Source organism: Gavialis gangeticus, unplaced genomic scaffold (assembly GCF_001723915.1).
Source record: "Gavialis gangeticus isolate Ggan-Ray unplaced genomic scaffold, GavGan_comp1, whole genome shotgun sequence".
In the NCBI taxonomy this organism is placed as follows: Eukaryota; Metazoa; Chordata; order Crocodylia; family Gavialidae; genus Gavialis; species Gavialis gangeticus.
In genome coordinates, this window is record NW_017729009.1 from 6,665,634 (window position 1) to 6,682,161 (window position 16,528).

Genomic DNA, 16,528 nt, shown 5'->3' on the forward strand with positions numbered 1-16,528 from the left:
GGAGCCTGCACCCAGGCTGCCCTGTGGTCCTCTGCACTGCCACCATTGCCCCGCAGGGCAGCCCTGAGGCGGCAGTGATGGCAGAGGAGCCGAGCCCAGGCACAGGCTCCAAAACCATCTGTGCAATTTAACACACTTAAAAAAAAAAAAAATTAACATGAACAACTATTAATGGGTTAAAATTGCATGCGTTAGTTGTGATTGAGAGTCCCAGTATTATACTTCACCTTAATTGCTTTAGCTAAATTGCTTTAAGGCAGCATTTTTAGTAGAGGTCCCATATATACTCTGTTACTTATTTTTATTCTAAACCTAATTTTTCTCCCCTCCCCCATTTTGGTGGTTGTAAGTTATTTGTATCAGTAATAAAAAAAAATCATGAAATTAAGGGTAGAGTACTTTACACTACCTCAATTTAAGGTACTTGAATAGCCCCCTAACATCTTACAATTAGAGCCTCATAATTATTAAATTATCTTCATCATTCTCCTAAAGGGATAAAAAAAGGTGTGCTGCTATGCCCATTTTTTTTAAAAGACTGGGAATTAAGTCATAGAAACTGACTAGCTGTCCATGTCCACAAAGGAGCCCTACGGTGTTTAGGTTCCTGAGTGAATGATTTCTTAGGCTCTTTGTCCCATGTCTAGGCTCTGACAGGTTGAGAAGTATGTCCATAGTACAGTGAATAAGGAATACTTCTAACACATTTTAAATACTTTTAAGTCAATCTTTGGTTGCTCGGGTTTCACGTGGTCTTTGCTCCTAATGCCTATGAGGCAACTGTAACTAAGGAACATTTTTCACCTATATTTGGCCTTAAGGTTGCATTCTTTTATCTGAAATGGAGCACTTCTAACGCCAAACTAAATGTGTGTCACTTCAAGACCAGAAATATTCCACTGTGCTTTACTACTAGTGGGAGTGACAAATTGAAGCCGTTTAGAAACTTGTGGGAGCTCCTTGTTAATGACATTTCTCATGGGGACCATTTTACAGCTGTAGTCTTCACTGGCTTCTCAGTGTCTTAAAATAAAGATTGAAACCAGCGCCTTAAATAACATGCTGAGCAGGTCACATAGGAAACTCAAAGTTGCACTGAATTAGTTGCTGTCTCCTTTCAGGGGTGCTGTTTTGCTCCTAATACCAGTGAGAGTTTTGAGCCTTCATTTCAAGCAAAGAAAATGAATAAGATATGGAGCCAGTTTGAATTTTTAACTTTCTCAGCTGCAGCAATGTTAGACTCTGCCCTGGTTGAATACAAGATCAACTGTAATTGATAGACCTACACTACCTTCTTCCTTGCATCATCAAGAGGAATTTTTAATTAAAAGTGTAGAGGATGAGACTAGACTCAACTGAGAACAGACCCGGACTAAACAGATGCTGCGTGCAAAGAGAGACAACAAAAGTAATGTCAAGCTGATGTTATGAAGAGACTTCCAACTCACAGTGACTTGGAAGATGACGGTCTTTTCATTTCTGGCCACTTTCGACGCTGAAACTGCCTAATTTTCAAACAGCAAAATGAGAAAAAACAGTTAACCATCACCAAGAAAACCACTTATGCTAAAATCTAACAAGGAAAGAAGAATATTTTAGCCTGAATTTTGATTACAAGGAAAAGAACTTTCTAGCGGTCGAGCAGGAACACGCAAGGAAATTATTAACATGGATGGAGAGCTTTCAGATTCATCCAAGGTGTTCCTGACAGTGGTTCTAACCTCTTTGCTGCCACCCCCAAGCTTGACATTGCTTGGTCTCAATGATTACTGAAATCCCACCTTCAACTACATTTTTTAAATGTACCTGTATTGCTCGTAGCTTCCATCTTTAAGCCCTAAATAAGGAAAACATAATAATGTTATCAACTGGTGGCAGTAAGAGAATAAGGAATCTAGTAAGTCACAGTGAAAAAAATCAAATCTTAGCTGTCAATTTTCTATCCAGTAATTCTCAAGCCACTTTATGAGCAACTTAGTAACGCACACTAGCTGGAATTATGTACTACAAATACTATCATATGCCATCGTTAATCACAAACAGCACCTTTCTTACTCCATTTCAATAAGGATCTAGATTTTTTGCATCATGACCTAAATACTGTATTTAATTTACAACAAGTAATTTTAATTCTACACACCGGGCACTATTTTCTAAACATTTCTAAACATTATTTTAAAACCAGGGAATATTTCTACTGTATTTCATTTTGGATACATGTGGAATGTTTCCCAAAAAGCCTCAGTGCTGGTTTTATGGAAATTAGGATAGTCCCAAGAAGAGTTAGTTAATGACTAATCGGTGCTTTCCACCAAAAGAATGTTCCACTGGAAAATGTGTGACCAGCTCTATATATGGTACCAAAGTACAGCCTCAGGAAAAGGGTACAATTATTTATTTTAATTAAAGTTTTTCTAGTTAATGGGGAATAAAGCAATTAAGGCTTACTATCAAGGCTGCCCCCATATGCAATAAGTAATTTGAAGTATTTTACTTATCAGAAGGGTCCTACTTAATTTGCAGATTTTGTGAAAGCCAAAAAAATCAACAGAATAAATAAAATGCTGGCTCCCCAGGAGGAGCCAGAAGGGGAAGGCGCCAGCTGGCAGGGTAGCGTGAAGGACAACAGACAAGATGGCGGCTGCCCCCTAGTCCCTCCTCCACCTGCTGGGGCCTCTCCACCAATCAGCATTGAGGGGCACTGGCACTACAATCAAGCCACCCCCAAGTCCCTCCCCCTGGGCCTTCCAGGCTATTCTGTCTCTTGAATTACAGAATGGCTAATGGAAATCTGATTAGGTTTGTAGGAACTTGCCTGATTAAAAGACAACACATCTACCCAAAGAGCTTCATTAGACCAACTAAAATGTTGGAAAAATTGTTCTTTGCAAGCTTTTGGGCACAAATGTCCGAGAGCTTGCAAAGACCAATTTTTCCAACTTTTTAGTTGGTCTAATAAAAGACAGCACATCTATCCAAAGAACCTGGTCTGCCTATGTCCTTAGACCAACACAGCTACAAACAACAACCTTAGTAATTTTGCTGTCTTAAATATAATTTGTAATTAGGATGGATACCAAGCTTGTCATTAGCATTTTGGGTGAAAGAAATAATCTGTATAACACACATGCTCCCTCAGATCTGAATAAAGAATTGGGGAGATGTTAAGTTATTTGAGAGGTGTCTTTTTAAATGAGAAATTTTGTCTAGGAACCCCCTGGTCTTGAAAGCAAGTGTCTAGTTTAGCAGCTGAGGAGAGCTGGTATGATCTGACAACAGGTGGCAGGCCTGCTGCCTGAGGATAACACTTGATGAAATCTCTAAAGCTGATGAAAGAAAAGCACAGCGAGGTTTTTCTGTTTTAATTCTCTTGCATAAATTCTTGTCTCCAAACCCAGTATTTACTTTTTCTTGTATGATCTTTCTTGTGTAATATACCTTGCCCGTCTGTGGCAACAGTGATTTTTTTTTTTCCAGAGCAACTGGCAATTATTGTGGGCATTTCATTTCTTTTACATCATAACTTCTGGACAGAACAAACACTGGAATTACTGGCAGGGCTCTCCTCCAACTAAACAGTAAGATCTGGTCACGGTGCTAGTTTTAGACTGGGATTTTTTCCAGCAGAGGATTCTGGGGAGTAAGATCCAGCCTGCTCCCCTAGGATCAGCAGCCAGAGTGGAAGAGGCAGTCTTCCACTGATTATTTTAAACCAGCAAAAAAGAACTCTACAAGCCAGTTTTAATAGTTCAAAGCATAACTGCATTTTCAACTTCTCCAGGCTGTACTCTTTTGCTGTTTGTTCAGTTTCTTCTCCCCAAACTCCCCTCCCACCTCTACTTTCCTAGTCTTCTAAGAAGCAAAGTAGTAGACTTACATTTTTATACAATATTGAGAAATGGGTGATTCTTCAAATGGACGAGTAGAAATTTTGCATGGTGATACATTTGGCTGTGAACTTTGAACAGTTTTCAAATAACAAGACACTATTTTTGAGCTATTTGTAATTATCAAAAATCCATTACATTTTTTGTAAGATTTATGTCAGTAAATTAGAAACCGCTTTCCCTTTTGGGATGTTGAGTTAAGTAGAAGGGGGGGGGGTCCTTACCCAGGTCCATATTCCTAGTTCTCGGGTTGCACTGTTTATACCCTCTGCAGCTTCTTAGCTCCATGAGTTGGATATGCAGTTGGTTAAGAACATCTCTATCTAGTGTGTTCACTGCATTAATCAGCTGGGAATGAATAAAAGATTAATTGTTAGGACAGCGGGAGCCAGCCTTTTTCGCAGGTGCTGCCACAAGCGGCACTCCGATCCCCTTCCCCTGCCACCTCTGTTGCTCTGGTTTTTGCTTCTTGTCCTTTCTGCCACTGTTCTCCCTGCTGCTTCTCTATTCTGCTGTGTACCCCACAGGCTGCCTGTGCCACAGGTTGGCCACTGCTGGTTTAGGAGATCTGAGGAACATCATTATTAAAGGAAGCAAGATAAGGGAAATCTGTTTATGTCTATGAACGAGGCCCCAAATGCAACCCGTTGGGTGTTTTTGCACCAAATTTAGCTACGCTAGCAACCATAGGGTAGGTATGCTGTATCAGTCCAAGTTGTACTTTGCATTGACATAATTCACATTGAATTTGCTCATCTCCTCTGCAGTCATACCTATATTAAATAGCAAGAGATGCTTTGACCCAGGGTAAAGTGCCTGGGTGTGAGTTATGGTTAGACCAGTGTAGCCTAGGGGTTTGCATCAATGTGGAATGAAGGCCTCTGTAATAAGATCAAACCACGAATTCCTATAGGTGAGCTATGGCCAGGGATCAAGTGACAGAGCCAGCATCCACAAACTGCCTGCTTTTCTGCCAGTTAGAATATATTGACCTGATTAAGAGCTACTATCATCATGTTAGTTTATACCAGGTATCCTCTTTCAATGTATATTGTCTAGTTAATGAAAGACAATTTATTTAGTATTGAAACGTTAGATAATTTCTTCATGCAGAAGAAAATAATGGGCGTGTTTTTGGTGTTTACAATTCTGTTCCCTAACAGGTACCTGATATGGGTCAGTGTTGAGATCAAAATACTCCAGGAAACCAGTAGCAAATTCACAAAACAGGAAGTTGTGCGTCTCATTGATTGTCCTCATACACCAGTATGTGTTGTTGTTGGCACTGGTACAGGCACAGAAAGGACCCACTGCAAATGAAAGGTTTAAGACACTTAAAGACATAATAGTGCAACTGGCTATTGCTAGGCCTGTACTTCATTATATTACTAGAACTTCAGTAAAGTACTATGTAGTTGCTCATGAAGGACCATTAGATACTTTAACAGTGGCTTACTTGGACTTTCTTGGAATATGCTGCACTTCTTTGGTTGGGGTTAGTAATCCAAGTTTGAATTTGAAGGGCTTCTTTAAACTAGGCCTCAAGTTGTCCCCTAAAAACAGTGCAGGGCCCATGGATTATACTAATAGTGCTGCATAACACAACTCAAACCATGGCTCTGACTGTCCCCTACCTGCTCAGTCGCACAACACTTAATTGCGTCTGGCCGCTGAAGCTACTTTGGAGAAGAAACATTGAATGCGATTAAAGGAAAGGCACTCTCAATTTGCCCAAACCAAACAGACTCCAGTGCAGAAGGTGACTTTCCAGAGACCCTGGCGTTACAGGACCTGGACGACTCAAAGGAATAGACTGTCTGTCAAACCAGAGCTACACCCAAGTGCTATCAGTTTAAATTCTACCTATAGCATTAATCTGAGACTGATCAAGGGCCATGTTATTCTCTGCCTCAGTCAGAGAAATATAGTCCAAATTACCATAAGTAATTTAGAAAGGGCCCAGATTCTTGACACATGCACAGGGCAGGGAATTGGGAAGGGGCGAGGGGGAGGAGTCCTAGCCCTGCAGTGGACTGACAAGGAATTGTCAGCGGGGAGATCTAAAACCACCATGGAAGTCCTCCAGGCAAGCTACTGAGTATCCAGGGTAGAACTGGAGGTCAGTGGACTGAGCTGGCCAAGTCTCAGTGAGCTAGCTGTACCAATGCCTGCTCTAGAATACTTTGCGTACTCAACAGAAACACCAATACGCCTGCAAAGTATGCAGTTGCTTTGCCCTGTTTACAGTGCCTCCACCTTTACATGTGGGATGCCATTTAACAACACCTTCACTTAATAAATCCCTTGGCTACATTCCTGTGACAATTCTTCTGGGAAGATGTCTGCTGTGCCCTGCTGTATCCTGGAGAACTCATTGCTGCAATGAGGCACACCAGGCTCTCAATTTACACTGCTACCAAATGAAAGAGGTGCACCACTCAGAGGAGAAAGCAGCAGGGGGAGGCACTTGGGCACCTCTTCTCCAAACAGCTCATAACTCAACGATGGCTCTGCCAGCTCTCCATGCTGACTGCTCTACTACTCAATACAGCTAATGCCCAATGGTGGACACATCTGCAGTATATGAAGATAATTTCTAAGAGCTAGTGTCAGCTCCACAGGCAGTTAAGGTATCACTGACCACCAGAAATTATAGAACCAAAGATCCTATCAAGCAACTTAACTCGGTGTTAAAGTGTTTTGTCAGTGAACAGATACTTGATCTTGCAGGGCACGAACACAGCCTGATGAATAATACCTACCATGCCAGTCCCTGGGTGAGCAGTTTCCCTAATTTTCCCCATCCTGGGAAAATAGTTTATATTATATCCCTGCCTTTTCCCACTAACAGGAAAAATCTGCCTTGGCATAACTGATTCGGGTCAGAGGGATGGACCAGACGACTTTTTGTGATCCCTTCTAGACTGATTTTAAATCTTCTTATAACCCATCCACCTTATTCCACACCCAATTCTTAAATGTATATGTATAAAAAAATGAAAGTGGTAATTACATCAAGGGTAGGCTAACCCATATTAGCACTGATCAAGCTAGTATGTGTAACCATAGCAGAGAAGACATGGCAGCATTCACTAGCAGCCTTTTATGTCCCCAGTGGGCCTGCGTTTTAGCTGCTAGTCCAGGCTGACATCCATGTTACTGCATCTTCATTGCCCAGTTGCACAGGCTTGCTAGATCAAAGGTAGCATGAAATTTGCCTTCCTGTCCTACTGTCTCACCTCCGATTTACCCTAACAGTTATTTGCTATATGGGGCACCATGTTCTCCAGTGCACATCCCCCTCACCCCATGGTGAATCACAGCTGAAGGTGGTGTCTTTAGTCTTACATAGTGTAGCAGAGATACTGTATTTAACATGGTGGCTGCCTGCCTATGACACTGCAGGTAAAGCACAAGTCACCTGGAGCTTTGGTCAGTTTAGCAGCACTCTCCTCTGAGCCTCCTCACATTTGTATAAGCATAAACATAAATTTGGTAAAATCAGAGGGTATCCCTAGTTATGCCTCACTGAAATCATTACCTGATAGTCTTACAAAGAGACCACAGGTGATCTCTACATTTAACTAGTGGCACCAGTCACCCTCTGAAAAGAGACAGGCTTGATTTGAGCAACTCAGCTTCTCACCAATAGTACAGCTTAATGCATGAGGCAGTCAAAACCAAGCAAAATCCTTCCAGTAGCAGCCACAGACTTGCTTTTCTTTGTGCCGTGTTCCCAGAGCTCCCTAAAGCCTAGAAAAGCAAGCCTCCAGATGACAGGCTGGCATCTGCCCCGTTTCCTAAGGGTTAGGTATGCTGTTCTAATGTAAGCACTTCATCAGCTTAGTACGTCAAATGTCATTACAGAGCCAGTGGCTTCCCTGCATGTCTTAGAGCAGACCTGAGTGCTAAGCTAGAAAGGTCTTTGTAGGAAAAATGCCTGTTACTTTTAAATCATCACATCTGCAGTCTCTACTTGTAACCCCCTTTTCAACAGCCCCTGCTCAGAAAGAAAGTGCTCCTGGGGTACCAGTAATAGCCAAGGTAAACACACTGCTGTGTGTTATGACGAAACTCTTGTCACTTTAGTCAGCGGACTGCGTGTTATTAAACTGTCCTCTCTAGGACTAATGCTAAGGACAAGAGCACAGCACATTGCCCCCCTGGTCGCGGTGTGGCTGAGGTGGTCCTTACACGTCCACAAGGGGGCCGTCTGCCAATGCTGATTGTCATGGGTGAAGCAGGTCAGGCCGGGCATGCTGCACGTGTCGTTGTTCTTGATCCTTTTCAGCAGTTTGCGCAGCTTCTTCTTCCGCCTCTGCTCTCTCAGCAGCCACAGCCTGTCCTTCTCCTGCAGGGCTTTCCTGTGGCACAGACAAGGACAGTTGGGATAATCTGCCCAGGGAAACTGGTGTGCTGACAAAATGAAGGCTTGGGTGTTGCTCATAAAATGACTGGCTTTTTTCAGAAACTAGAAGAAAAACTGGTTCCTGTTTTAAAGAAACAGCCTTCCACAGAAGAGGTCCTGCCAAGATGATGCTATACAATTACAGCCCTTTCCTTGTTCAGAACAAATGGCAATGCTTGCTGTAACTCAAATGAGGTATGTAGGTTCCCTTCCTCCCTTCTACAAAGAGGAAATGGAGACAGAGGAGTCCCTGACTTGCCTAAAGTCTCAGCTGGAGCCCTGGGACTTCTCAAACCTGAGACTAGAGCACAGAATATACTGACTCCCACTCTCTTCCCAGCTGCTCCTCCTCTAGATCCAGATTTTTTTAAATGTAGGAATGATGTGGTATTATTGCTGCTTAGTTTTTTAACCAGCATGTCTGCACCAAAGTTTAACCTGTTACCACCTTGCATTTCTTCATCAAAAAGCAGGTTCACACTTACTTGAAAGGATGGAGACTAGACCCTTTGTGCCTCAGTTTGCCTTTGTGTTTGGAATGGTAACTGGGGGAAAAACACACATTTACAATCAGCAACAAGATGAAGGTTATTTTTGTTTATACAGCACTTGCTTACTGGATTCAGATAAAACGTGATCTGCTCTACAAAACAATGTCTCCTCTGAATTATTCACTTAAAATGTGCAGATTAAGTGATCTGCAAGTGTAGACACCCAAGTGAAAAGAATCATACATGTCTAAGATCTTCTCAGTCTCTTGAGCAAGTCTTTCATAATCATAGGAAGATAGTGTTATCTAGTGGTAACTGTCGTGTACTGCAAGGTTCCGCCACAGCTGTAATTTCAGTGGGTACCATTTCAACATTAGTTATTGTATGCATACAAAAGCCAAACTTGTACATATGGCAGATGAGACTACTAGATGTATTATGTAGTAACTTAGTTCTTAGCACTTAATGTTTAGTACTTTCCATAAATTGTATTGCATATTTACTCTGAAGATGTCTCTTGTATTGCTGTTGGTGAGGAATGTCTCAAGAACCAATACATGATATTATTGCAACAACGTGCTGGTTGTTCCAGTATCTAACATATTCTGAAGAGTTATGTCCTAAGCAGGCTACTGACCAGTTTGTGCTGAGGTTTAAACAGGTCACTTGACTCTTTCGGTCTCACGTTAGAGACTCCTGCTGATGTTATAAAATTTAAGGCTATTCAGATTTGGAGGGACATTCTTACAGTTCTTCTAGACATAGTTTGCAAAATTAAACCAAGCAACCAACCAGGCATCCCGCCCAGCCCAAACAAGAAAAGCTCAATTAATTAAACCACTCTGTGGCTAATGTTGCTCCTTGCTGTAGCAACCACACAACCCTGGAAGAGCACTGCAGCGGTGTCAAACTCACCTGGCCCCACAGGCTGGATGAGTGGTGTGGGGCTGGTCCACAGGCAGGTCCAGGCCAGTGGACCCCCACCCACATGCCTGAGCTAGCGCACATGGCATCTGCCAACCTGAGCAGACACCACGTGTGGCACAGGCCACCGTGAGCAATGCAGCCCAGGACCCAGCTACAGCTTGGCAACCGGCACCACTAAGTGCCATGGGCAGCACATGGTCCTGGCAGAGAAGCTGATCCAGTGTAGCTGGATCTAGGTCAACAGGGCAGTATTGAGGGATGCATTATGGGACTCTGTGGGGTGTATGTTTGACACCTCTGAACTATTGCAATTTAATCTATATAGTCCAGCAGACTGAATTCAGGCAGCTCCTGCAGGCTCTGACATTCTCTTCAAAAGGCAAAAAGAAAATAAAACAATGTACTTACCTAAAGAAATGTTAAAATAACTGTTTGTGAATATCATAGGGGCAATAAGTTTTACATAACACAGCAGTAGGATTTTCAAATAACCAGCATGTATACATGTGGTGTGTACCTAATTTATTAATCAGTAAATACAACCATATTTACAATTCTACAAACACCTCTCACATTTGTAACTTTAACCCTGAGTAATCTCATTAACTTCTAAGGCAGGGGTGGACAATTGTTTTGGCTCAAAAGCCACTTAATGAGTTTTGGTGTGATGTCTAGGGCCACACACACAAAATCTTTCCCAAGATATCATTTTAACAATTTATAATTAAAAAACAAATCATATACTAAAAATCAAACATCTACTATAACATATTTTAATTTTAGTTTAAAAAATAATTTTTGTCTTGATTTATGTCTTTTTAGCAGTACATACAGAGACAATTGCATAGTAGCTCAAAACAAAATCGTACTCTTGTATATTGTGCATGGGGGGGAGGGGCACTCCCCACATACCAGGTCCCAGGAGCCAGCCAGGGTGAGGGGAGCCAGCGGGCACATACAGCAGAGCTTGTTGGTGCGCTGCAGGTGCAGTCCACCCCCCCACCCCCACCTGGCCCAAGACTACTCCCGCAGCACTCAGCATCGGGCTAAGCCCTGTTTGCTCCTGCCTGAGGCAGCCTCTACCGCTTCCGAGCTGGGCTGCTCTTGGTGTGGCTCCCCCCTCCTCCAGTGGCTCCTCCTCCTCCTGCCCCTCTGCCACTCCAGGCAGCAGGTAAGGGTGGCAACCATTGGGACACACACCTGGCACCACATGCCCAGCCAGGTGGCAGTGGGGGGAGCTGCAGTTGGGCAGCTCTTGCCCCAGCACATGGGGCTCCAGCTCCAGCTTGCCTTCCACCCGCTTGGCTGCCACAGGTGGTTGCTCATTGCACTAGGCAGGTAGAGCGAGTGAAAGGTGGTCAGGAGCTGAAGCTGAAACCCTGTGTACTGGGCAGAAGCTACCAGCTGCAGCTTCCCGCCAACCTGGAGCAGTACAGCAGAGGCAGGAGGAGAAGGAGGAGCCACTAGAGGCAGGTGGAGCTAAGCAGCACCTGGGAGGCTGCAGCTGCACTGGGAGCAGTCCTGCTGGGAAGCTGCACATGCTGGCTGGGGCTAGTGGGAGCATGGCATCGGCTGCCTTGGGTGGGAGTGGACCGGGCTCAGCCCCAAGCAGAGAGCTGCAGGGGCAGCTGTGGCCCAGATGCACTCAATTGGCAGGTGCTCACCTGCAGGCCAGATCCAATCAGTTAGAGCCAGATCCAGCCAGAAAGGGACGGGCTGCATTTTGCCCATCCCTTTCTAAAGGATCAGTCACATGACTAAGGTTATATATACATATAAGCATGCACAAGCAGACCAAAATATTTAATAGTCACATAATCTCATCTCTCTCTTCTTAGTTACAGCAAAATTTGTTCTTAACACTACTTTTAAAAGCTTTACTTTTTGAAAGCAGTGATTAATATGGTTACATAAGCTTCATGGGACTTGCATGCTGTATCCTTGAAAATATTATATGGAGTATTTGCACCCCATAGAACTATATCAGTGCGTTATATACACTCAGACCTTGTTCAATACTTAGCATTAATTTAATTTAGCTTCCTACTTTATGCTCCACTGATGCATGCTTTTTCACAGCACTTTCCCATTTAAAACCCTGTTTAACAGCTAGTGTTTAAAGGCAGGTGGTGCTGCTGTCTAATTTATCTATCGGTGCTGGACACTCCATCTGCTCTGCAGAGCACACATGCTACTAACCGCTGCATACATGGCATTCTCATGGCAACCTTTGGATCACTGTCAGACTCAGCAGCAATGCTCAGTGCTCCTGGCACACAAGTCATTTTTCTAAGCAGCATTCTTGGAGGTAAATTTTATTCAAGCACTTAAACATGTGCTTTTGGAAGATTATCTGTTATGCTCATTTGCTGAGCAAAAGCTTGGCTGAATCTGTGAAGAGGTTTCCAGGTGCATTCCTTAAGGTAGTCTTCCTGTGCAATTTGCGGGCTAGCTTACAGCCCTTCTGCAAGTCTTTGGGTGCGTCTAACAGGAGACGCTATGTCGTTACAGCGACGAGGTACGTCGCCGTAGCTTGTTGCTATGGCAACACAGCGTCGGTGGGCACAAACGGTGATGCTGACTCTACTGTGCAATAGCAACGAGCTACTGTGCAGCAGCTCGCTGCCACTGTGCAGTAGCGTAGGAAAATACCTGTGTGGCATCCGGACTGTGCAGTAACAACTGTAGTCTAGAGCATGTGTAGTAGATGCACCCTTTGGGTACATTAGAAACCAACTGTGCCGACGTCATGACGCACAATCACTACTTGGACATTATACTATTGCATTTAGAATTCATAATGAGCAGCACCAGGAAGAAAAAAATTGGTACATCTACATCATTGCTGGCTGTAGAGTTGCAACTGCTACCTACAAACTGGAAAATACCTGCTTCTTCCGGCCAGCAACTGCCAATGGTTTCATCACAGAGCACTGCCTGTTCTGAAATGGAAGATTCTGGCCCCGATTAAGCTGAATGGGGAGAAATCTCTCTCTCCCAACTTCTCCATTATTCCACTTGTGCACTATTCTTATTAAAAGCAGATAATGTGATATCACAGTCTACTGGCCATTTCCCTTGATGGAAAGCATGTTTAAAGAAAAAGCTTCTGGCTCCGTTTGTTACGTAGTCCCTTTTGCTCTCAAGAAAAGCAGAAATGCTTGAATTCTGCCACTTTTCTTGCAGTGCAGAACTAATTCATTACAGGCAGGACAACGCCAGTCTAACAGCACAACTGCTGGCAGAGAAGGACAAAAGGCCACAGAGAAGACCCAGCACTTCATAGAAAGATTTATTGCCACTCATCTTTATAATCACCCATTTTAATAATATGCTTCTCCAGGCATTTGCTTGATTATTTTAGGTGGTAGTAGGAAGACAGCGTGGGTACAGCAGCTGAACTAAGGACACTGGATTTGGAGCTCTGGATTAAAAGGATTTTCCTCTGTGCAGCCACCCAACTCTCACAGAGGAGCCCTGCCAGGTGGGACACACCCAAGGTATTGCATTTACCTGGTTAGTGAAGCCACAGTCCATTCACTGTTAGTTCCAGTGAAACAGATTCTGACCCCTTCTGTCAAGACTTAAATCAATGATAGTTGCGTATCATTACAGCAAATACCTTATCTTGTTACAATCACATTCCTCTGGTCGCTTCTTCTTCAGATGACCTCTCACCTCCCTTAGGTTTTTTATTTTATTTTGCAGTGTTTCAATCTAATAAAAAAAAAAAAAAAAATGCACAGGGAAATAAAGAAAGAGTTGTTGGATGGTTCACTTGTGTCCCTGTCCTCTCCCCCTCACCCCGTGTCCAAAGGATTTTTCTTTCCCCACCTTTATCTTGCTCTTGCATACATTTTCCTTGGCTATGTCTAGGTCTGAAACTGCTGTAACTGATCCTAAAAGCCAAGGGCAAACCTGGATTGCACAGTTTGCTTCTGCTGGCCACTTAAGATAGAAACTTGACCTTAGAGCCATAGGAAAATCAAGGTATTTTCTTTCCCCAAATATCAGCAACAACTTGCTTAGTGTAACTTTTGATGGCCATATTGGCCTTGGACAGGGCAAACGCATAGCTCCTGGAGGGAGACCTTTACAGGGCAACTTTTCTTCCATGTCTCTCATTTCCACAATTCCAAACAAAGGTAATTCAATTCCCAAGTGGAAAGATTAAACATAAACATCATCATGCAGCATGCATATGACTGGTAAAAATCACTGACCTCATGGTCAATATGAAGTTTATGGTCCTTCCAAGCCTGCAGTGACTTGTACAGATCTGTGTCACACTGAACAGTATCATTCTCCAGGATGTAGCATCTGCCCAAGGGAGAATAAAAGTTTATTATACTGCATGCAAGAGCCAGCAATGGGAACATCTGTTTTTGATAACACCATTCCTGGAGATGTGAGGTGCCTCTGAGACTGAGCTCCACAGCTACAGAAAGCAGCCGGTGCTAATTCAACAAAATAAAATAACAGATTCCGGACTGAGGGAGAGGTTTGGTTTGTAGTTGTCATGGCATATTTGTACCAAAGGCAAAATTAATTGGAAGGTGTCCCTGTAAATTATTACATGCTGCCTGTTTCCCATTTCTGCCCTTAAATTGTGGTGCGCAGTACTCAGTTATTCATCAGGCGTGGAGAAAAAAAACATGTTCACTTAAGCTTTAAACATTTCTCAGAATAATGTAACACCATGTGATCTCTGTGGGTGAGAGAAAGAGAAGGGAGAGAAAGACGTGTTAGGCTTCAAAGGAAATTAAACTAATACAACTTCTTGCACTGGGATAACATTTTTCAAACACACCTAGCTGATTTAGGAGCCTAACTCCCACTTTCAACGTGCTTTAAATTCCACTGTTTATTCTAATGAGATTTAAGCTTTAAAGTCTTTTTTTTGATTCAGACTTGCTCTTTTTGGAAAATTTTACCCTAAGTTTCCTGGAGCTCAGCAAAGACTACAGAAAGGTGCTTGCGAGTACCTGCCTGGCTGCAAGCTGTGAATTTGCTCCTGTGACTTTTATAACCTCTTTTATTCATGTTCCACTGAGAGTGACTGCTTGTGCCCACGTCTCTTTGTGGCCAATGAAGTGATGAGACTCCACAAAGATACATAGGTGCAGAAGTGTCTGCACAGCGCTCCTGGAAGTGCGTTGTGGGCGTTTGGGAGCCACTCAGCCAGGCAGCAGGATCAATGCAGTCTGCTTCTGCAGACCAGTGACACAGTAAGGACTGCAGAGGCCGAGGACAGAGGACTTAGAGAAAGGCCCTCAGCTGGTGAGGAGGAAGCAGCTCCACTGTGGAGGATTCCAGCTCTGTACACAGGACCTGAAGTCAAATAACTCTTCAGCAACAGGGAATTGGCTCAAATTAATAACTCATGCATCTGCATATAATCCATGAGAAAAACCCAGTACTTGGGTAACTGAATGGGTTTTTAGCTGCAAATAGTTCATTAGTCCCTCCCTGGTTTTTATATACACAGAACAAGAGTTTTAGCTTTCCCATGGCATTAGAGCTCTGAGGATTCCTTCACCTCTGTTATAAAGGCGATCACAATGCTGCTGCTGCTCCTCTGGCAGAAAAGGGCTGGACACACTTCCTCCAAAAGAGATTAATAGATTCACAGATTGCAGGGCTGGACATACTTCCTCCAATAGATTCACAGATTGCAGGGCTGGAAGGGACCTCAGAAGATCATCGGGTCCAGCCCCCTGCACCAAGCAGGAGAGATAACTGGGGGTCAGGTGCCCCCAGCAAGGTGACTGTCTAGTCTCCTCTTGAAGATTTCCAGGGTAGGTGATTGAACCACCTCTGGAGGGAGCTTATTCTACAGTCTGAACACCCTGACTGTGAAGAAGTTTTTCATAACACTGAGCCTGAAACAGTCTTCCAGGAGTTTGTGGCCATTACTCCTAGTTTTCCCCAAGGGTGCCCGGTGAACAGTTGTTCACTGAGCCCTTGATGTACGCCGCTAATGTAGTGGTAAACTGCTACCAAGTCCCCTTTCAGCCTTCTCTTTTTCGGGCTGAAGTATGTCTGCCCCCTTCCTAACATTGACCAAATGGAGGTACAAGCGGCAGTTTCTTCCCTTAGGATTCTGATTTTCTTCTTGCAACAAGTAGCAATGGGACCTCGGTTGACAGCCCAAGAGGTCACACAGCCTGTCAGATATCTGTGCATTCTGCTAACTACCTTGTCACAAGGACATAAAAAAGGAAAGGACAAGTAGCAATCAGTTATGCTGACTTAGGCCCTTGTCCCAGTTACAGTCTCCAGAGTAAACCTAGACAAATGGGTGTACCACTAGATACTGAGATTTCCATGGGTGCATCTTATCCTATTTTCACATAAATACATGTGCATTATTAATGCAAACAGAAACTTGGCCTGTCATGACTGATGGGTGACCCAGGTTGGTCACTGATGGCTGAATTAGAGGTGGGTTCCCACTACAGAACACTGCATTAGGTCTGCTGCAGCCAGACATCCCTTTTGTGTGATGACAGATCATCTAGTGAAAAGCTAAAGCTATTGTGGGTGAGGATGAGAAAGGAGAAAGACAGACCTAAACATATATTTGTGGTGGGATTGTCTTTGATTTTAGTTTAGCCTTGGACTTCAAAGGGAACAAAGATCAGGCAACATTCAGAACTTTGGAAATACCCCTTCACTTCCCTCATCCTTTTTGTAGTGGGGGGCCCAAAACTGAACTCAGTACTCCAGATGTGGCATCACCAAAGCTGAATAGAAGGGAATAATTACTTCCCTTGACATACTGGCAACACACCTACCAATGCAGCCCAGTATGC

The 16,528-nt window shown here is 43.5% G+C and overlaps 1 protein-coding gene across 3 annotated transcripts in view; it reads right to left on the reverse strand.

Moving 5' to 3' along the window:
* SULF2 (sulfatase 2) overlaps positions 1-16,528 on the reverse strand; it is a 128,697-nt gene that overhangs the window by 7,097 nt on the left and 105,072 nt on the right. For all 3 annotated transcript variants that reach the window (XM_019509883.1, XM_019509885.1, XM_019509884.1), the window contains 8 exons: positions 13,937-14,033; positions 13,336-13,430; positions 8,781-8,840; positions 8,082-8,251; positions 5,055-5,197; positions 4,112-4,235; positions 1,807-1,837; positions 1,449-1,505 (listed from right to left, as the gene is read on the reverse strand). In XM_019509883.1, the coding sequence (XP_019365428.1) occupies positions 1,449-1,505; positions 1,807-1,837; positions 4,112-4,235; positions 5,055-5,197; positions 8,082-8,251; positions 8,781-8,840; positions 13,336-13,430; positions 13,937-14,033 (777 nt within the window). The remainder of the gene's footprint in view (positions 1-1,448; positions 1,506-1,806; positions 1,838-4,111; positions 4,236-5,054; positions 5,198-8,081; positions 8,252-8,780; positions 8,841-13,335; positions 13,431-13,936; positions 14,034-16,528) is intronic.